We start from the raw sequence: 23,595 nt of genomic DNA, 5'->3' as shown, positions 1-23,595 counted from the left end.
TTAGATCCATTATGATGAGGACAGATCGGTTACAATGAGAATGATTTCTGTGGAGTAACAGAGTGGACAAGCTGCCAAAAACTGCTAAAAAGTAACTGTGGAAGTCACCAATCAACAAATCGTACAACAGAGACACAAGAAAACAAAGTTACAAAGAATACTTTTCTATTGTAGCAAATGTATCTACAGAAAATCCAAAAACAAAAATGTAATATGTTACAACTTTACATAAAACTCAAGGCAAGACTATTTTCTTTCACTTTGCATAGAGTAATGCTGGCCATACATTATACAATTTTTATATTCAATATCCTTAATAGCCGGCGGCGGCGTGCGCTCACCCCCTAGACTCCCGGGAGCGAGCGCCGTACATGTACGGCGTTTCACCCAGCAGCGGCTGCCTGCGGCGGGCAGTCGTAAAGGAGTTAATGACAGTTTGGAAATACATTTTTTTTTTAATTTGTTTTTTTTTTTTTTAATTTCTCAATTTTTCCAAAAAATTATGACAAAAAATTACAACTTCAAAAAGCTCACCATGCCTCTTACTAAATAACTTGGACTGTCTACTTTCCATAAAAAAAAAGAAACCCCACTTTTGTGGGTGGGGCCTGCTGGGCCCCTTCCACAGCTCTGCCCTCTCTCCTTGTGCAGTGGGACTGGCCTTGTCTCTGCCCCCTCCTGTAGTGGGTGGAGCCCACTGGGCCCCTTCTACAGCTTTGCTCTCTCTCCTTGTGCAGAGGAACTGGTCTTGTCTCCGCCCCCTCCTGTAGTGGGTGGAACCTGCTGGGCCGCTTCCACAGCTCTGCCCTCTCTCCTTGTGCAGTGGGACTGGCCTTGTCTCTGCCCCCTCCTGTAGTGGGTGGAGCCCACTGGGCCCCTTCTACAGCTTTGCTCTCTCTCCTTGTGCAGAGGAACTGGTCTTGTCTCCGCCCCCTCCTGCAGTGGGTGGAACCTGCTGGGCTGCTTCCACAGCTCTGCCCTCTCTCCTTGTGCAGGGGGACTGGTATTGTCTCCGCCCCCTCCTGCAGTGGGTGGAACCTGCTGGGCCGCTTCCACAGCTTTGCTCTCTCTCCTTGTGCAGGGGGACTGGTCTTGTCTCCGCCCCTCCTGTAGTGGGTGGAACCTGCTGGGCCCCTTCCACAGCTCTGCTCTCTCTCCTTGTGCAGGGGGACTGGTCTTGTCTCCGCCCCTCCTGTAGTGGGTGGAACCTGCTGGGCCCCTTCCACAGCTCTGCCCTCTCTCCTTGTGCAGGGGGACTGGTCTTGTCTCCGCCTCCACCTGTAGTGGGTGGAGCCCACTGGGCCCCTTCCACAGCTTTGCTCTCTCTCCTTGTGCAGGGGGACTGGTCTTGTCTCAGCCCCCTCCTGTAGTGGGTGGAGCCTGCATGGCCGCTTCCACAGCTTTGCTCTCTCTCCTTGTGCAGGGGGACTGGTCTTGTCTCCGCCCCTCCTGTAGTGGGTGGAACCTGCTGGGCCCCTTCCACAGCTCTGCCCTCTCTCCTTGTGCAGGGGGACTGGTCTTGTCTCCGCCTCCACCTGTAGTGGGTGGAGCCCACTGGGCCCCTTCCACAGCTTTGCTCTCTCTCCTTGTGCAGGGGGACTGGTCTTGTCTCCGCCCCCTCCTGTAGTGGGTGGAGCCTGCTGGGCCGCTTTCACAGCTTTGCTCTCTCTCCTTGTACAGTGTGACTGGTCTTGTCTCCGCCTCCTCCTATAGTGGGTGGAGCCTTCTGGGCCCCTTCAACAGTTCTGCCCTCTCTCCTTGTGCAGTGGGACTGGTCTTGTCTCCGCCCTCTCCTGTAGTTTTCTGTAGTGGGTGTGACCTGCTTGGCTCCTCCTACAGCTCTGCTCTCTCCTTGTGCAGGGTGACTGGTCTTGTCTCCACCAGCTCCTGTAGTTTTCAGTAGTGGGTGGAGCTTGCTGGGCCCCTCCCATAGCTTTGCTATGTACAGCACAGTAATGATGTCACTGCTACTTATACAAGGTAATATCTAGGTTTGTAGAGGCATTTGGTGCACACAGGGTGGATTTATATCCTTTGTGACTATTGTAGAATACACAACGATCAGCCACAACTTTATGACCTCTGACAGGTGAAGTGAATAACATTGATTATCTTTTTATAATTGTATCTGAAAGTGGGTGGGATATATTAGGCTGCAAGTGAGCATGTTGCCCCTGAAGTTGAAGTGTTAAAAGGAGATAAAATGTTAATCGCAGTTTGTTGTGTATGGGGCTGCCGACCAGTCAGGGTGTCCATGCTGACCCATGTCCACAGCCAGAAGCACCTGCAATGGGCATGTGAGCATCAGAACTGGAGCACAGAGCAATGGAAGAAGAAGGAGGCCTGGTCTGATGAATGAGGTTTTCTTTCCCACCATGTGGACCGGGTGCATCACTTACCTGGGGAAGAGGTGGCCCCAGAATGCAGTATGGGAAGAAGTCAAGCCGGCGGAGGCAGGGTAATACTTTGGGCAATGTTCTGCTGGAAAAACTTGGCTCTTCCCATTCATGCAGGGCCGTCTTTAATGCAGGGCAAAAGGGGAAGCTGCCCCAGGCCCAGTCATTGTTGTGGAAATCAAAGCAGCTGCCCCTTGAGCCCGCACTGCCCGCAAATATTTAAAGTAGATTTGGGAGGGCCAAAAAAAAGTTTGACCAGGGTCCATTCAATATTAACTACTTTCCGACCGCCCGCCGCAGATATACTGGGGCAGGCTGGCTTGGCTGCGCGAACCACCGTTCCTGTATGGCGGTTCACAGAAGCGCTCCTGTGAGTGCACGCGCACCGCCAGTGGCGCGTTCGCATTCCCATTAGGCCAGCAGGGAAGCCAATCCACGGAGCCGGCAGTCGCGATTGGCGCTGGTCACCCGCAATCGTTCCCCGTAAATAGAGAACAGCGGTCTGATGTTGTAAACACAGCAGACCATTGTTCTCTCTGGAACGAATACAAAGCGCCTGTGCTCCTCCTATTTAGGATCACAGGTCTCTGTGTTTATTCCACAAGCCCATCCCCCTCTCAGTTTGTAAACACCCCCTAAGCTCACACCCTTTGATCGCCCCCTGAGTTAACCCCTTCCCTGCCAGTATCATTAGTACAGTGACAGTACATATTTTTTAGCACTGATTACTGCAGTAATGTCACTGGTCCCCCCAAAAAAGTGTCAAAAATGTCAGTTAGGGGTCCGATCTGTCCGCCGCAATGTCGCAGTCCCGCTAAAAATCACAGATTGCCACCATTACTAGTAAAAACAATAAATATATAAAAATGACATACAGTAAATCTTTCTCCTAGTTTGTAGACGCGATAACTTTTGCGCAAACCAATCAATATACACTTATTGGGATTTTTTTTACCAAAAATATGTAGCAGAATACAAATTTGCCTAAAATGATGAAAAAATTTGATTTTTATTTTTATTTTTATTGGGAATGTTATATAGCAGAAAGTAAAAAATATTGTTTCTTTTCCAGAATTGTTGCTCTGTTTTTGTTTATAGCCCAAAAATAAAAATCGCAGAGGTGATCAAAGACCACCAAAAGAAAGTTCTACTTGTGGGTAAAAAAAGGACATCAATTTTATTTGGATACAGCGTCGCACGTCCGCGCAATCGTCCGTTAAAATAACACAGTGCAGAATCGCAAAAAAATGGCCTGGTCATTAAGGGGGCAAAGCCTTTCGGGGCTGAAGTGGTTAAAGACGGCCCTGCAATTCATGTGGATGTTAGCTGACACGTACCACCTACCTAAACATTGTTGGTGACCAAGTCCACCCCTTTATGGAAACAATATTCTCTGATGGCAGTGGCCTCTTTCATCAGGATAATGCGCCCTGCCACACTGCAGAAACGGTTTGAGGAACACAGCGATTTTGAGGTGTTGACTTGGCCTCCACATTCTCCAGATCTCAATCCAATGGAGCATCTATGGAAAAACACATCTGATCCATGGAGGCCCCACCTCCCAACTTACAGGATTTAAAGGATCTGCTAGTAAGAGCTTGGTGCCAGATACCAAAGCGTACCTTCAGAGCTCTAGTGGAGTCCATGGCTTGAGGGTTAAAAAAGGGAGACCTACTCAATAGGTGGTCATAAAGTTATGGCTGATGGGTGTATTTAAATTAATGTTGGAGTCAGGGGAGGACTGGGGCAGGGGGGCAATTGCCCCCCGGCCGCTCTGATGCCCCGTTAAGAGGCTGCACCGCTTCTGCCATAGACAAGCTTAAAGGATTTCTGGTGAAGAGCAGTAAAAAAATCCCCACCGCTGACCTACTGAGTGCGGGATGAAGACAAGGACGGAGCACAGGACTCCAACCAGCATGGATGGTGTAAACTGTGTCCGAGCAGAGGCCGGTTCCATTTCTTGACGGGTCAAGAAAGGGAGACCTACTCAATACAGTAGGTGGTCATAAAGTTATGGCTGATGGGTGTATTTAAATAAATGTTGGGGTCAGTGGAGGACTGGGCCAGGGGGCAGGGGGACAATTGCCCCCCGGGCCGCTCTGATGCCCCGTAAAAAGGCTGCCCCGTTTCTGCCACAGACAAGCCTATAGGATTCCTGGTGAAGAGCAGTAAAAAAATCCCCCCCGCTGACCTACTGAGTGCGGGATGAAGACAAGGACGGAGTGCAGGACTCCCCCCAGCATAGATGGTGTACTCTGTGTCTGAGCAGAGGCCGGTTCCATGAGGCCGGTTCTGAGCAGAGGCCGGTTCCATTTCTTGATGGGTCAAGAAAGGGAGACCTACTCAACAGGTGGTCATAAAGTTATTGCTGATGGGTGTACTTAAATGAATGTTGGGGTCAGTGGAGGACTGGGTCAGGGGGCAGGGGGGGCAATTGCCCCCCTGGGCCGCTCTGATGCCCCGTAAAAAGGCTGCCCCGCTTCTGCCACAGACATGCCTATAGGATTCCTGGTGAAGAGCAGTAAAAAAATCCCCACTGCTGACCGACTGAGTGCGGGATAAAGACAAGGACGGAGTGCAGGACTTCAACCAGCATGGATGGTGTACACTGTGTCTGAGCAGAGGCCGGTTCCATGCCCCACTGGAGAATCTCCTCCTGCAGGCAGCCACGACTGAGCTGTCCCAGCTCCCCCCAACTGCCCCCTGCTGACCAGGTGAGGAACCCGGATTCGGATGGCGAGTAGAGAGTACCTGGAGCAGAGCTTCAGCCTGGAACAGGGATCAGGAGGAGGCTGGGAAGAAGGAGAGTGGGAGAGGGGCCGAGTTGCTGCACCATGGGCCTCTGGTTTGTGCTTTCCCCCTGGACCGAAAGTTACCAGTCTGCCCCCTGGTTGGAGTTCAGTTTTAAAATTGTAATAAAAAGCCATAGAAAGGAGAAAACACGGCACAGGGGACAGGAGAATGTGCCAGAACCCCCAGAACCGTGCGCTCCTCACCCCCAGGCCTGCATTTCTAGCCGCCTATCATCTCCATTCTTTCCCCTCCCTGCCTGGGAGAGATTTATTATTCATATTTAAGCAAACTAGCGGGCTCCTACCATCTGCCTTGTCATCAATCACAATAAAAGCCGGGGTGCCATCGCACCAATGTTCTTCCCCTCTCCTCACTCCAATTCCCAGCGCTGCAATAAATGTGAGGATTTAGTGCGCTGGAGCGTGCAGGGTGGGAAAGCCTGTCACAATTTCCAATGAATATTCATAAACCCTTTCAGGGTCGGAGGACACCTTTACGCTCGGAGCGGTATAGCGGTGGAAGGGAAGAGTGCGCAGATTTTTAACGGCCGGTTGCCGGAGTTCTAACATGACCTGACAGATGGAAGTGATCATCAGAGAAATCCATCACGGTGCCCACATACAGGCAGATCTTGTCAGATCCGTAAAGAGTATAAAAAACGAAATACTAAATTGTCTCATGCTGCACATTAACAGCCATTAGATGTGGCGGCTGCATTCGTTTTCTTTTTTTCAAGCTAAGAGCACTTTTAACAAGCACAGGAAATACCTGTTGATCCTGCCAGAAATGCTGTGTCCTTTCCTGTGAGCTGAAAGCACCAACAACCTTATCTTTCCAACTATTAATCCAATCAATCCACTATGTAACAGATGAACAAAATGAAGTCCAACCAGTGTACCATGGCTCCCTCCATAGATACAATGAAGAGATTAGTGTAGATATTAAGGGAAAAGGAAGTGTGTTATTGGCAGGATCACCAGGCTGACAAGACCGACCACTGGGCCCCATCATAATACAATTATATTAGACTCTATATATAGAACACTGCACCCCCAACATGACCGACCACTGGGCCCCATCATAATACAATTATATTAGACTCTATATATAGAACACTGCACCCCCAACATGACCGACCACTGGGCCCCATCATAATACAATTATATTAGACTCTATACATAGAACCCTACACCCCCCAACATGGCCGACCACTGGACACCATCATAGTACAAATCTATTACACTCTATACATAGAACCCTATACCCACCAACATGGCCGACCACTGGACACCATCATAGTACAATTATATTACACTCTATACATTGAACCCTACACCCCCCAACATGGCCGACCACTGGACACCATCATAGTACAATTATATTACACTCTATACATTGAACCCTACACCCCCCAACATGGCCGACCACTGGACACCATCATAGTACAAATCTATTACACTCTATACATAGAACCCTATACCCACCAACATGGCCGACCACTGGACACCATCATAGTACAAATCTATTACACTCTATACATAGAACACTACACCCCCAACATGGCCGACCACTGGACACCATCATAGTACAATTATATTACACTCTATACATAGAACACTACACCCCCAACATGACCCACCACTGGACACCATCATAGTACAAATCTATTACACTCTATACATAGAACCCTACACCCCCCAACATGGCCCACCACTGGACACCATCATAGTACAATTATATTACACTCTATACATAGAACACTACACCCCCAACATGGCCCACCACTGGACACCATCATAGTACAACTCTATTACACTCTATACATAGAACCCTACACCCACCAACATGGCCGACCACTGGATACCATCATAGTACAAATCTATTACACTCTATACATAGAACCCTACACCCCCAACATGACCCATCACTGGACACCATCATAGTACAATTCTATTACACTCTATACATAGAACCCTACACCCCCCAACATGGCCGACAACTGGACACCATCATAATACAACTTTATTACACTCTATACATAGAACCCTACACCCCCCAACATGGCCCGCAACTGGACACCATCATAATACAACTTTTTTACACTCTATACATAGAACCCTACACCCCCCAACATGGCCGACAACTGGACACCATCATAATACAACTTTATTACACTCTATACATAGAACCCTACACCCCCCAACATGACCGACAACTGGACACCATCATAATACAATTCTATTACACTCTATACATAGAACAATACACCCCCAACATGACCCCCCACTGGACACCATCATAGTACAATTCTATTACACTCTATACATAGAACCCTACACCCCACCAACATGACCCATCACTGGACACCATCATAATACAATTCTATTACACTCTATACATAGAACACTCTACTCCCAACATGACCGACCACTGGACACAATAATAATACAATTATATTACACTCTATACATAGAACACTACACCCCCAACATGACCCACCACTGGACACCATCATAATACAATTCTATTACACTCTATATATAGAACACTAAACCCCTAACTTGACCGACCAATGGACATGATAATAATATAATTCTATTACACTCTATACATAGAACACTACAAACCCAACATGGCCCATCACTGGACACCATCATAATACAATTCTAATGCACTCTATACATAGAACCCTACATCCCTAACATAACTGACAAATCGACACCATCATAATACAATTCTAATACACTCTTTATATAGAACAGTACACCTCCAACATGGTCGACCACTGGACACCTTCATTCTACAATTCAATGACACTCTATACAAAGAACACTACACCCCCAACATAACCCACCACTGTACACCATCATCATACAATTCTATTACAGTCTATACATAGAATGCTACACCCCACAAACTGACCCACCACTGGACACCATCATAGCACAATTCTATAACACTCTATACATAGAACACTACTTCCCCAATATGACCAACCACTGCACACCATTGTAATACAATTCTATGGCACTCTATACATAGAGCACTACAACGCCAACATGGCCCATCCCTGGATACCATGATAATACAATTCTATTAAACTCTATACATAAAACACTACTCCCCCCAATATGACTAACCACTGCACACCATCATAATACAATTCTATGACAGTCTATACATAGCACACTACAAGAGCAACATGGCCCATCACTGGACACCATCATAAAACAATTCTATTACACTCTATACATAGAACACTACACCTCCCAACATGGCCCACCAGTGGACACCATCATAATACAATTCTATGACAGTCTATACATAGAACCCTACACCTCCAATATGGCCGACCACTGGACACCATCATAATACATTTCTATTACACTCTATACATAGAACACTACACCTCCAACATGGTCGACCACTGGACACCATCATAGTACAATTATTTTACACTCTATACATAGAGCACTACACCCCCAGCATGACCCACCACTGAACCCCATCATAATACAATTCTATTACACTCTATACATAGAGCACTACAATGCCAACATGACCCACCACTGGACACCATCATAATACAATTCTTCTACACTCTATACATAGAAAACAACACCCCCCGCCATTGACCCACCACTGGCACCATCACTTTCGAACATTGCAAAAGTTCGGAAACGAATAACGAACCCTATTGAAGTCTATGGGACTCTAGCTGTAAAAATCCATAGTGCCCATTTTAAAGTCTTACATGCAAGTAATTGGGTGTACAATGGCTATAGGGGTCCGGGTACTGCCCTGGGGGACATGTATAAAAAAAAAAAAAGGTTTCTAAAAAACATAATTTTAAATGAGCAGTGATTTACTGATGCTTAAAATTAAATGATAAAAATGAGAAATAACAATAAAAATGAAAATTCCTTTCAATATAGTGTCTGGGGGGTCCCCTTAGTCACCTGCAAAGTGGCACGTCTGTACCATGTATAGAAGCTGCTGCAGCAATATCTGCATTTTTAAAGCTTGAGGAGCCAGTCTGTATGATGAGACCACAATGTAGTGCACTGGGAACAAGATTAGAGATTTTTTGGATAAATTCTGGTGTCTCTTCCGCAGACTTTGGATAGAAGTAACAGGTGCAATAAAATTGTTCTTTGGGTGTCGAAGGTGCCTTCTCACCGTAACCCTATAGAGGTACTCTTGATGTATGCAAGAATTGCCTTGCTGTCAATAATTTCATTGATATGCAGCTGTAAACCAGTGCGGACAAATTGGCCTTTGGGAGTCTGTGGCGCCTTCACACTGAAACCCTTTAGAGGTACTCTTGATGAAAGCAAGAACTGGCATTTCTGCCAAAAATTTAAATGATATGCATCTATCAAATAGGTGAGGAAAAATTGGTCTTTGGGTGTTAATTGTGCCCATAAAACCTACACCAAAAAGACTCTTCCAGATTAAATCAACACCCACAACACTAGGCAGCCTAGAAGTCGTGCAGACATTATACATCCCAAAAACACTTAATCAGTGGCATCAAGGGCTTCATAGCTGCTGGTAATCCAGGACTGGTTCATTTTGATAAATATCAGATGGTCAACGGAGTTTGTGGACAGACGCATTCTATTATCAGTAACAAAATCTCCAGCAGCACTGAATGCCAATTTGTGTACCAGTGTTCTCCCCTCTCTGTAGGCTCATATTCCTACCTTCCTTAACCTCAGAACCCACATCTGAATCAAGTAATGGCTGTGCATCGTCAAGGAGCAAGTGGCTGATGCTGTGTTTGAATAACTCAGCTGACTCCTCCATGCCTAATGCTGGGGCTATGGCAGGAATAACTTTGGACAAGGAGGCAGATTTAACCACTCTTGCAGATGCACTGGTCTGTGCACTAGTTTCTGCTTGGGTGATGGAGGATGAGGATGGTTTGATAAACCAGTCCACCACCTTCTCTGCATGCTGTGGCTGTATAGCACGGATAAAATCACTAAACAGAGGAAATGATGCCCTGCCTGAGGACTGACTATGTCCACCATTTCCTGTGGACACATACGCTGCTGCCCCCCCTCACAGTGCCCTGGGAACGTCTGCCTCTCCTTGGTGGCCTCCCAGACATGATGGGAAGGTGCTTATTAACAAAATGTAATAAAGATGTGGAAATGTGTACGTGGATGCACTTTAATCAATGGAAAGTGGTGTTAGGTGCACTTTAACTAAGTACTCACTATACAGACACACTCCACTGAGACTACAATATACTGCAGTAAAACTGCACTAACGCACAGAAATATACTGCGTTAAATGTGCAGTAACGCACTGAAATATACTGCATTAAATGTGCACTAACGCACAGAAATATACAGCATTAAATGTGCACTAACATACAGAAATATACTGCATTAAACCTGCACTAGCGCACTGAAATATACTGCATTAAAAAGGATGTAGCCCACAGAAATATACTGCATTAAATATGCACTAACACACTGGATTATACTGTGTTAAACGTCGTGCACTAATGCACAGAAATAAACTACGTTAAACATGTTCTAATGCACAGAAATATACTGCCTTAAACGGGCACTAACGCACAGAAATATACTGCGTTAAAGAGGTTGTAAACCCTTTTTTTTTTTTTCTTTTTCACCCTGAAAGACAAACACATAATGAGCTTGTATGCATCGCATACTAGCTCATTATGAAATACTTACCTTAGAACAGGCCCCCACCGTGCCGCCCGTGACATGTCCCGTCGCCCATCTTCCGGGATCGCGGCATCCGGCCATCTGATTGGCCGGAGCCGCGGTGACGTCACTCCGGCGCATGCGCACGGGAGCCGACGGTCACGGCACGGAGTTCTGAAGGAACGGCACGAGCGGCCGTTCCTTCAGAGCGCATGCGCCAGTGACGTCACTGGATGCATCTAAGGTAAATATCTCCTAAACGGTACATGTTTAGGAGATATTTACAGTACCTATAGGTACTGTAAGCCTTATTATAGGCTTACCAATAGGTACAAGTGTCAGAGGAGGGTTTACTTCCTCTTTAAACGGCATGTAATGCACTGAAATATACTGCATTAAGCGGCATGTAACTCACTAAAATACACTGTGTTAAACATGCACTAACGCACAGAAATATACTGCATTAAATGTGCACAAATGCACAGAAATATACTGCATTAAATGTGCACTGATGCACAGAAATATACTGCCTTAAACATACAGTAACACACCAAAATATACTACGTTAAAAGTTCACTAATGCGCAGAAAATATACTGCGTTAAATGTGCAGTAATGCACTGAAATATACTGCATTAAACATGCACTAATGCACAAAAATATACTGGGTTAAATGTGCAGTAATGCACTAAAATATACTGCGTTAAACGTGCATTAACGCACAGAAAAATACTGCGTAAAACATGCGCTAATATACTGAAATATACTGCGTTAAATGTGCAGTAATTCACTGAAATATACTGTGTTAAGTGTGCACTAACGCACTGAAATTTACTGCATTAAATGGCATGTAACACACAGAAATATAGTGTTAAACGTGCACTAACGCACAGAAATATACTGCGTTAAATGTGCAGCAACGCACTGAACTATACTGCAGTAAACCTGCCCTGACAATATAAACTGACACTTAAGTAAAAGTTAATGGTAACAACATTCACACTGACTGAACTATCACTAGATTCACACTACACTGATATTCTACACTGACAATAGAAGCACAATAGCACACTATAGCACATGGGCTCTCAAGTAGCACTGAACAGAGCCCTGTTCTATCTCTCTCCATGCCGATATCACACTACATATTTTGAAAAAATACTTTTATAGTGTGGGGCGGGACTAAGAGCAATGAGCCATGATTGGATAGTCATCATTACTTTCTCCAATCATGGCTCTGACATTGCTATGTGCCCTGATTGGGCAAAGCTTTAACCACTTTACCACCGGAGGATTTTGCTGTCTTCCGTCCAGGCCACTTTTTGCGATTCAGCGCTGTGCGACTTTAACTGACAATTGCGCGGTCGTGCGACGCCGTACCCAAACGAAATTTACGTCCTTTTTTTCCCACAAACAGAGCTTTCTTTTGGTGGTATTTGATCACCTGTGCGATTTTTACTTTTTGCGCTATAAACAAAAAAAGAGCGTTTATTTTGAAAAAATAACAATATTTTTCACATTTTTTTATATGAAATTCCCCCCCAAAAAAATGTAAAAATCAAATTTGTTTTAAATTTTTGGCCAATTTGTTTTCTGCTACCTATGTTTAGTAAAAAAAAAATCGCAATAAGCGTATTTTGATTGGTTTGCGCAAAAGTTATTGCGTTTACTAACTAAGGGAAAGATTTCTGTCATTTTTGGTGTTTTTCTTTTTAACGCGTAATGGCGGTGATCTGCGATTTTTTTTGCGGGACTGCGACATTGCGGCGGACAGATCGGACCCTTGACTGACATTTTTGACACTTTTGGGGTTACCAGTGACATTACTGCAGTAATCAGTGCTATATATATGCACTGTTACTGTAAAAATGACACTGGCAGGGAAGGGGTTAATTTTATTGGAGAGGGAGGGGTTAATGTATGCCTGGTGCTTACTGACGTGTGGGGGGGGGGGGACTGACTGAGTGACAGAAGGACAGATCGGATGTCCAGCTATGCTGAACACTCCGATCTGTCAGTCCCTGTCACTATGGAGATCCGCCTGCTGTGTTTACACACAGCGGGCGGATCTCCAGACTCGATCCCCGACGATCGGGGCAGAGCAGCGGCAATCGTCGCTGCTCCTCCGCTGGCCCGACTCCCGCTGTGAATGAACACAGCGGGAGCGAGCCTCCGGCGGCGCGCGAGCGCCGCCCACAAGGGGCGGGACGGGATCGCGCCACTTTGCCGCAGTAGCCTCCATGTGAGCGGAGGTAAAGTGGTTAATTGCTTCAGCCAATCAGGGCTTCCAATGCACTGTGCAGCGGCGCAGTGCATTGTGGTCATTCAGGGGGTCGAACAAACGGTCGAACGCTGTGATAATTCAGGTGTTCGTCGAATGGGTGAACAGCCAATATTCGGGCCAAACTGTTTGCCCATCTCTACTCTATACACAGAACACTACACCCCCCCCCCTCCCCCAACATGACCCACCACTGGACCCCATCATAATACAATTCTATTACACTCTATACATAGAACGCTACACCCCCAACATGACCCACCACTGGACACCATCATAGTACAATTCTATTACACTCTATATATAGAACACTACACCCACCACTGGACACCATCATAATACAATTGTTTTACACTCTGTAGATAGAAATATCATGGCTATTGCCACGTTGTAGTCTTACAACAAAGCAATGTATCGGCACATCACCTGGAGAAAATAATTGTTTATACCAGCGATCAGAGAGTTGGATTGCCTGACGTCAGCCGGCCCTGTTTGTAATTCATCCTTGAATGTCAGTTTCCTGGATCTGATGCTAAATCTAAATAAACACGGCTTAATTTTCCCATCTGCGATTTTCTCTGGTTTAAAAATATCCTCGGCCATTCGTGAACTTTTCTCACTGAGAAGAGTAGCTGGCTTTTGTTACGCACTGTCAAACTTCATTTCTGTGTCACCAAAACAAAACAGGAAATCGCAGAATCAGGCGAAATGAAGGACAAACTTCAGGCGCTCGGCATGTGAAAGTGGTCAGAGAACTTCTGCATAAAGTCAGAAAGTCCCATCAGTTTATCCGTTTGACCAGTGGCGGCCGGTGCGTTGGGGGCGCAGGGGCGCCGCCCCCCTATCCATGCATCCGGCCCCCTAATCTGCCGGACGCATGGAGTTCAATGGGGCTTTTTTTTTTTTTTTTTAGTCACCTGATTAGAGCCAGAGGCTCTAATAGGCTTCAGAGAAGCCCCGAGCCCACCCATTGTGTGACAATAGCGAACGAAAATTCGCTATTGTCACACAGATCCTCCTCCTGGCCAATCAGGAAGCGCAAAGGCAAACCCCATGCCATTGGCCGAGGAGGAGGCAGGAGGACTGAGGACTAGAGGAGACGCCGGGGGACTGAAGAGAAGCCGTCGCTACAGGTAAGTGCACTGGTCTGGGGGAGGGGGGGGGCTTGGCACGCTGGCATCTCTGCATTGAAAGGGGGCACGCTGGCATCTCTGCATTGAAAGGGGGCACGCTGGCATCTGTGCATTGAAAGGGGGCACGCTGGCATCTGTGCATTGAAAGGGGGCACGCTGGCATCTCTGCATTGAATGGGGGCACACTGGCATCTCTGCATTGAATGGGGGCACGCTGGTATCTCTGCATTGAAAGGGGGCACGCTGATATCTTTGCATTGAAAGGGGGCACGCTGGCATCTGTGCATTGAAAGGGGGCACGCTGGCATCTGTGCATTGAAAGGGGGCACGCTGGCATCTGTGCATTGAAAGGGGGCACGCTCATCTCTGTGCATTGAAAGGGGGCATGCTGGTCCCTGTGCATTGAAAGGGGGCACGCTGATCCCTGTGCATTGAAAGGGGGCACGCTGATCCCTCTGCATTGAAAGGGGGCACACTGGTCCCTGTGCAATGAAAGGGGGCACGCAGGTCCCTGTGCATTGAAAGGGGGCACGCTGGTCTCTGTGCATTGAAAGGGGGCAAGCTGGTCCCTCTGCATTGAAAGGGGGCACGCTGATCCCTGTGCATTGAAAGGGGGCAAGCTGGTCCCTCTGCATTGAAAGGGGGCACGCAGGTCTATGTGCATTGAAAGGGTGCACACCATGCCATGGGTTTACTTTGACACAATCCGTTTTTGGAATTCGTTTAATTTTTCGTATTCAAATCTTCAAATTGAATAGTTTTTGAATTTGAAAAGTTTTCAAATTTGAATTAGAAAAGTTTTCAATTTGTTTTCCAATTTCCAAAGACAATAAAATATAAAATTAGAAAAAGGAAAAGAATGCGTCGGTGGGGAAATTTAGAGGAAAAGCGGTAAGAATTGCTCTAGGAGGGGAAATTAGGGGGAGGGATGGTAGGAAAGGTAAATTGGGGGGATTTGTGTTGGTGGGGGGATGGGGGGAGTGGATTGTGCTAGGAAGGGGGATTTGGGGTGTTTGTGCTAGAAGATGCGATATGGTAGAGGGGGGAGCAGATTTGTGCTAGGAGGGGAACATTTTTTTTTGGAGGGTGGGGGGATTTGTGACAGGAGGGGGGATTTTTGCTGGGAGATGGGAGGTTGGAGTGGGGGGGGGATTTGTGACAGGAGGGGGGATTTTTGGTGGGAGATGGGAGGTTTGAGTGGGGGGGGGGTTCTGAAATTTGAGAATTTGCTAGGAAGAGAGATTTTTTCTTTTTTTGGGGGGGTGCTAGGGAGACTTGGGGAGAGAGCAAATTTGAGCTGGGAGTGGGGATGAGGGGGGTTTTCAGTAGGAGGGGAAGAATTGGGAGGAGGTTAATCATGCAGATTAGTGCTCAATTATTTTTTCGAAGGGGGGGATTTTTACTAACTCATATGTTTTTTTTTTTGGGGGGGGGCACAGTTTGGAATATTCGCCCTGGGCTCTGGATGGCCTCTTCTGGCACTGGTGGAGGGAGCCTGAGGGAGGTGGAGGATCACGTATATAAAACTGCTTTTTTGGGCCTCTAGACCTGAATGATCATTTAACCCTTGCAGTGAAGGGCGTCAGCCCCAGAGCAAGGGAGGATTTTCCCTTTCCCCGGAGTTCACCTTTAAATATATTCCTCAGTAGCCACAAAAGGTATAAATCCAAACGCAATTACCAACTCAGATATTACCTTATAAAACAGTGAAAAATGTAAACCGTTGATTGTAACACTTCCCTGCTATATTAAAAATAATGCAAAAAACGAAAAAGTTTGGACCTTAAAAATCAGGTTTTTCAATTAAAGTGCCCGTCTGTATAACCAAGACTGTGTAATAAATTTGTTTTATTATACATATAGAAGTACAAGAATAAAGGATAATAAAAGATACAATAACAACATAATAAAGAACAATAAAAAATAATCAAAACTGATAACTCCCCCCTTCCCCACGGTCCGGTTGGTATGATCCAGAAAGATGACTCACCTTTTTATTGCTTTGTAGCAGAGAATAACCACTATAAAGAGGACTACGGCCGCGAGGACGATGAGCAGGAAATGCCACCACGTCTCCTCTACGCAGCATGCCGGGATTTTAACTGCAAAAAAAAAAAAATTAGTAGGACTCTGAGTTGCCCCACCCCCAAGGAATCAGCAGCTAAAATGCATCAGTTCAGACCCCTGATAATGACTGCGATCTGCATATCCAGCAGGCAGAAGACAATTTTTTGGGCATGCAGGAATCACATGCAGATCATCTTGGGCTTAATCATCCATCATCCATACGCTTCCTAAAATATACAGTGCCTTGAAAAAGTATTCACACCCCTTGGAATTTTCCACATTTTCTCATGTTACAACCAAAAACGTAAATGTATTTTATTGATTTTATGTGATAGATCGACACAAAGTGGCACATAATTGTGAAGTGGAAGGAAAATGATAAATGATACAAATAAATCTGTGAAAAGTGTGGCTGCATTTGTATTCACCCCCCCCCCCGAGTCAATACTTTGTAGAACCGCCTTTCCCTGCAAATACAGCTGCAAATCTTTTTGGGGATGTCTCTACCGGCTTTGCACATCTAGAGAGGCCATTCTTCTTAGCAAAATATCTCAAGCCCTGTCAGATTGGTTGGAGAGCATCTGTGAACAGCAATTTTCAAGTCTACCCACAGATTCTCAATGGGATTTAGGTCTGGACTGTGACTGGGCCATTCTAAACACATGATTATGCTTTGATGTAAACCATTCCATTGTAGCTCTGGCTGGATGTTTCGGGTCGTTGTCCTGCTGGAAGGTGAACCTCCGCCCCAGTCTCAAGTCTTTTGCAGACTCTAACAGGTTTTCTCCTAAGATTGCCCTGTATTCAGCTCCATCCATCTTCCCATCAACTCTGACCAACTTCCCTGTCCCTGCTGAAGAAAACCATCCCCACACCATGATGCTGCCACCACCATGTTTCACGGTGGGGATGGTGTGTTCAGGGTGATGTGCAGTGTTAGTTTTCCCCTACACATAGCGTTTTACTTTTAGGCCAAAAAGTTGAATTGCAGAGCTCCTTCTTCCACATGTTAGCTGTGTCCCCCACATGGCTTCTCCCAAACTGCAAACAGGACTTCTTATGGCTTTCTTCCACCAATGGCTTTCTTCTTCTCACTCTTCCATAAAGGGCAGATTTGTGGAGCGCACGACTAATAGTTGTCCTGTGGACAGATTCTCCCACCTGAGCTGTGGATCTCTGCAGCTCCTCCAGAGTTCCCATGGGCCTCTTGGCTGCTTCTCTGATGAATGCTCTCCTTGCCCGGCCGGTCAGTTTAGGTGGACGGTCATGTCTTGGTAGGGGCCCAGCCGGTCAGTTTAGGTGGACGGCCATGTCTTGGTAGGGTTGCAGTTGTGCCATACTCTTTCTATTTTCCCATGATGGATTGAACAGCACTACGTGAGATCTTCAAAGCTTGGGAGATTTTTTTTTTTTTAACCTAACCCTGCTTTACCCTTCTCTACAACTTTATCCCTGACCTGTCTGGTGTGTTCCTTGGCCTTCATGATGCTGTTTGTTCACTAAGGTTCTCTAACAAACCTCTGAGGGCTTCACAGAACAGCTGTATTTATACTGAGATTTAATGACACACAGGTGGACTCTATTTACGAATTAGGTGACCTCTGAAGGCAATTGGTTGCAGAAGATTTTAGTTAGGGGTATCAGACTAAAGGGGGGCTGAATACAAATGCCCCCCCCCCCACACTTTTCACAGATTTACAGTCAGGTCCATAAATATTGGGACATCGACACAATTCTTTTTGGCTTTATACACCACCACAATGGATTTGAAATGAAACAAACAAGATGTGCTTTACCTGCAGACTTTCAGCTTTCATTTGAGGGTATTTACATCCAAATCAGGTGAACGGTGTAGGAATTACAACAGTTTGTATATGTGCCTCCCACTTTATAAGGGACCAAAAGTAATGGGACAATTGGCTGCTCAGCTGTTCCATGGCCATTTGTGTGTTATTCCCTCATTATCTCATTTACAAGGAGCAGATAAAAGGTCCAGAGTTAATTTCAAGTGTGCTATTTGCATTTGGAATCTGTTGCTGTCAACTCTCAATATGACATCCAAAGAGCTGTCACTATCAGTGAAGCAAGCCATCATTAGGCTGAAAAAACAAACCCATCAGAGAGATAGCAAAAACATTAGGTGTGGCCAAAGCAACTGTTTGGAACATCCTTAAAAAGAAAGGACGCACCAGTGAGCTCAGTAACACCAAAAGACCCGGAAGACCACAGAAAACAACTGAGGTGGATGACCGAAGAATTCTTTCCCTGGTGAAGAAAACTCCCTTCACAACAGTTGGCCAGATCAAGAACACTCTCCAGGAGGTAGGTGTATGTGTGTCAGATCAAGAACACTCTCCAGGAGGTAGGTGTATGTGTGTCAGATCAAGAACACTCTCCAGGGGGTAGGTGTATGTGTGTCAGATCAAGATCACTCTCCAGGAGGTAGGTGTATGTGTGTCACCTTCACAACAGTTGGCCAGATCAAGAACACTCTCCAGGAGGTAGGTGTATGTGTGTCACCTTCACAACAGTTGGCCAGATCAAGATCACTCTCCAGGAGGTAGGTGTGTGTGTCAGATGAAGAACACTCTCCAGGAGGAAGGTGTATGTGTGTCAGATCAAGATCACTCTCCAGGAGGTAGGTGTATGTGTGTCAGATCAAGAACACTCTCCAGGGGGTAGGTGTATGTGTGTCAGATCAAGATCACTCTCCAGGAGGTAGGTGTATGTGTGTCAAAATCAACAATCAAGAGAAGACTTCACCAGAGTGAATACAGAGGGTTCACCACAAGATGTAAACCATTGGTGAGCCTCAAAAACAGGAAGGCCAGATTAGAGTTTGCCAACAACATCTAAAAAAGCCTTCACAGTTCTGGAACAACATCCTAAGGACAGATGAGACCAAGATCAACTTGTACCAGAGTGATGGGAAGAGAAGAGCATGGAGAAGAAAAGGAACTGCTCATGATGCAAAGCATACCACCTCATCAGTGAAGCATGGTGGTGGTAGTGTCATGGCGTGGGCATGTATGGCTGCCAATGGAACTGGTTCTCTTGTATTTATTGATGATGTGACTGCTAACAAAAGCAGCAGGATGAATTCTGAAGTGTTTCGGGCAATATTATCTGCTCATATTCAGCCAAATGCTTCAGAACTCATTGGACGGCGCTTCACAGTGCAGAAGGACAATGACCCGAAGCATACTGCGAAAGCAACCAAAGAATTTTTTAAGGGAAAGAAGTGGAATGTTATGCAATGGCCAAGTCAATCACCTGACCTGAATCGGATTGATCATGCATTTCACTTGCTGAAGACAAAACTGAAGGGAAAATGCCCCAAGAACAAGCAGGAACTGATGACAGTTGCAGTAGAGGCCTGGCAGAGCATCACCAGGGATGAAATCCAGCGTCTGGTGATGTCTATGCCTTCCAGACTTCAGGCTGTAATTGACTGCAAAGGATTTGCAACCAAGTAATAAAAAGTGAAAGTTTGATTTATTATTGCTAATCTGTCCCATTACTTTTGGTCCCTTAAAAAGTGGGAGGCACATATACAAACTGTTGTAATTCCTACACCGTTCACCTGATTTGGATGTAAATTCCCTCAAATTAAAGCTGAAAGTCTGCAGTTAAAGCACATCTTGTTTGTTTCATTTCAAATCCATTGTGGTGGTGTATAGAGCCAAAAAGATTAGAATTGTTTCGATGTCCCAATATTTATGGACCTGACTGTATTTGTATCATTTATCATTTTCCTTCCACTTCACCATTATGTGCCAATTTGTGTCGGTCTATCACATAGAATCCCAATAAAATACATTTACATTTTTGGTTGTAACATGACAAAATGTGGAAAATTTCAAGAGGTTTGAATACTTTTTCAAGGCACTGTATCTCCAGTTAAAATTATTATTTATTTTTTTTTAGTGTTGAGCTCGATTCATACCATATAGGTGCAAATGAGCGCGGTTCCCACATGCCTCGTGTAGGGCAGCTTATTAATTTCTTGTTCAAAATATTTCATTCGTTTTAAGAGCATATAACAAATAGATATAGATACAGAAGTCCTACCTGAAACTTGCATAGCACAGGAACAAAACATATCTATCAAGTTTGAAGTATAGAACTATATTGCAAAGGTGGAGTTCAATCGGGGTAAAGGAAAGAGGAGGCAAGGTCAGGATCTCCTCCAGGACACCCCAAAAGGGATCAAACTGCAGCCCGGAGGGAGAACATACAGTAAGAAAATCAACATACAAACTAAGATAACGTGAGAATTATAGGGCATCAAGAAGAACTATGTTCCATTGGGGGCAATAAGATAATAAGAAAAATAAAGCATGGGGTGTGCTGGGCAGCTTATTAACTTCAACAGACTGCCCTGCATGTAAAAAACACGGAGAAGAGGTCCCCGACTCTTACAAAAATGTGTCACAGCAAACTATGCAGTGCTGCCATTTTTTCTCCAACATGTAGTAGTGTGAACCTAGCCTCATAATACCATTACAATCTGAGGGTACAATCCAGGGGAGGACTGGGCCAGGGGGCAGGGGGGAAATTGCCTCCTGGGCCGCTCTGATGTCCTGTAAAAAGGCTACATGGCTTCTGCCACAGACATGCCTAAAGGATTCCTGGTGAAGAGAAGTAAAAAGTCCCTGCCACTGACCTAGTGAGTACGGGTTGAAGACAAGGACAGAGCGCAGGCCTCCTTCCCAAACATGGATGGTGTAAACTGTGTCTGAGCAGAGGCTGGTTTCATGCCCCACTGGAGACTCTCCTCCCCTGGCCAGCCCCAACTGAACTGTCCCAGCTCCCAACCAGCGCCCCAACCGCCCCCCCCTGCGCTGTGAGTAGAGAGTACCTGGAGCAGGGCTTTAGCCTAGAATGGGAGTCAGGAGGAGGATGGGAAAAGGGAGAGTGGGAGGGGGGCCGAGTCGCTGCACAATGGACCTCTGGTTTGTACTTGCCCCCTGGGCCGAAAGTTGCCAGTCTGCCCCTGGTACAATCCCTGCACAACCATCTTTCCACTGACCAAAACTATGTGGTATGAGGACCAGGGCTGCTGATAGAAATCACAGGGCTCCGTACAGCCCACCTGACAGTCTACTAACAATCTACTAATGCAGAGGCGTAACTAGAACCTTCAGGGCCCTGATGCAAGAAACCATGAAGGGCCCCCCAGACCCCTGGCCGGGGCCCTTACCTTCAAGCCCAGGGCTCTTCCCACTAATCCTGGGGCTCTTTACACTCGTTGCATGGCCTTTTATTACGGTCCCGCAGCAGGATTCTTTCACAAGTTCTGCAGTGGGCCCCCTTCCTGCAATCTTGTGGGCCCAATTCCTGCAATCTTGGGGCTTCCCCACAGTGGTGCAATGCCAGGGTCCGGTCGCAAGTGTGACCTTTGCGATCCTGGAAGTTCACCCACTGGTTTGCTACCGGCCCCCTGGAGCATGGAGCCCGGTAGCGATTGCAACCCCTGTAGTAGTTACGCCCCTGTACTAATGGCCAAAACCAATGGACACTATTCTGTACTCCTACTCCTGGAACTTTCTGCTGCCTTTAATACGGTTGACCACCCCCTCCTCCTTCAAAAAACTCCATGCCTTTAGTCTTTGGGACTGTATTCTTCACTGGTTCCCTTTCTACTTATCCAACCGCATCTTTAGCGCTACTTTTAATTCTACTTTTTCCTCTCCTCTTCCTTTCTCTGTTGGGGTCCCCCAAGGTTCTGTTCTTGGACCTCTCCTATTTTCAATCTACACCTCCTCCCTGGGTCAGCTGATAGCCTCTAATGGCTTCTAATTGGCGGTACCAGACGCAACGTCCACACGCCCCCTTCCGTGCCGGCTTGTGCTTTCCATCTGTAGTGAAGACGCGGGACGCCGCGATCGGATCTCCAGCCTTACACCTTTATGTGCTTGTCTTTTTCTGGATTATTGTAAGTAGTTTTTTAATAAATCTTGTTGGAAATTTCTACGGGATTACGCTATGGTGTTTGTCATATATCTCCCATACATACCCGCATCCGTTTGGCCATTTGAGTATACCGTGGAGACCGGACTTCCCAGGTGTTTATTGGTGATTCTGGAGTCTACCTTTACCCATATGCCTGTGAGGCCATTTCATTAACTTGATTGGCCATACCGTTCTTATAAGCTGCCTCCTATATTGCTACACTGTGGTGTCCCCCACCCACTTTTCCCTGTGGTTGTCACAAGAGGAGCTCAAGCCTCCTCCCTGGATGAGATTACACATTTACTTATTGGGACTTTTGTGCACTTTTGGAACTTTCTTGGACCTTTATCACACACTATATTTATCTATTGATCTTCATAGACTTTCAGTATATGTTATTCACTATATTAATATTATTTTTATTGTATTCACATGTGATATAATGTTTAAGCGCTACACTATTTTTTTATTTAATGGCTTCCAATACCATCTCTACGCTGACGATACCCAAATCTATTTATCCACCCCTCAGCTCTCTCCCTCAGTTTCCTCGCATATCACTAATTTACTATCAGATATATTAGTCTGGAAGTCACACCATTACCTCAAACTCAATCCATCCAAAACCAAAATTTATAATTTTTCCTCCACCACGTGGAAGTCTCTATGTCAAATTCGTTGGCACATCTATCAGACCATCCCCACATGCCAAGGTCCTAGGTGTAGTCCTGGACTCTGAACTCACCTTTTAAACCCCACATCCAATCACTGCCCAAATCTTGCCGCCTCAACCTCTGCAACATCTCCAAAATACGCCCCTTTCTAACCAATGACACAACAAAACTCCTAGTTCACTCCCTGGTCATCTCACGCCTCGACTTCTGCAATTCGCTCCTCATTGGCTTACCTCTACATAGGCTCCTCCCCCTTCAATCCATCTTGAATGCTGCTGCCGGACTCCTCTACCTTACCAATCGCTCAGTGTCCGCCGCTCCTCTCTGTCAATCCCTCCACTGGCTTCCGCTCACCCAACAAATTAAATTTAAAATACTAGCAGCATCTTACAAAGCCATCCACAGCTTAGCCCCCAACTACATCACCAGCCTAGTCTCAAAATACCAACCCAATCGATTCTTTCCTCTCAACCCCCTGCTCTCTAGCTCCCTCGTCACCTCCTCCCATACTCGCCTCCAGGACTTTTCCAGAGCCTCTCCAATCCTATGGAACTCCTTACCCCAACCTGTCCAATTATCTCCTACTCTATTAACCACTTAACCTCTGCTCACA

General features: G+C 46.0%; 1 protein-coding gene across 1 annotated transcript in view; it reads right to left on the bottom strand.

The window, feature by feature from the left end:
- PRIMA1 (proline rich membrane anchor 1) overlaps positions 1-23,595 on the bottom strand; it is a 97,850-nt gene that overhangs the window by 9,168 nt on the left and 65,087 nt on the right. The window contains exon 4 of the mRNA XM_082275390.1: positions 16,277-16,388. Coding sequence (XP_082131516.1) covers positions 16,277-16,388 — 112 coding nt within the window. The remainder of the gene's footprint in view (positions 1-16,276; positions 16,389-23,595) is intronic.

The sequence above is a fragment of the Pelophylax lessonae genome (genome assembly GCF_965119305.1).
Source record: "Pelophylax lessonae genome assembly, chromosome: 13".
In the NCBI taxonomy this organism is placed as follows: Eukaryota; Metazoa; Chordata; class Amphibia; order Anura; family Ranidae; genus Pelophylax; species Pelophylax lessonae.
Note: the sequence above shows the minus strand (reverse complement) of the source record. Positions and strands in the feature narration are given on the sequence as shown.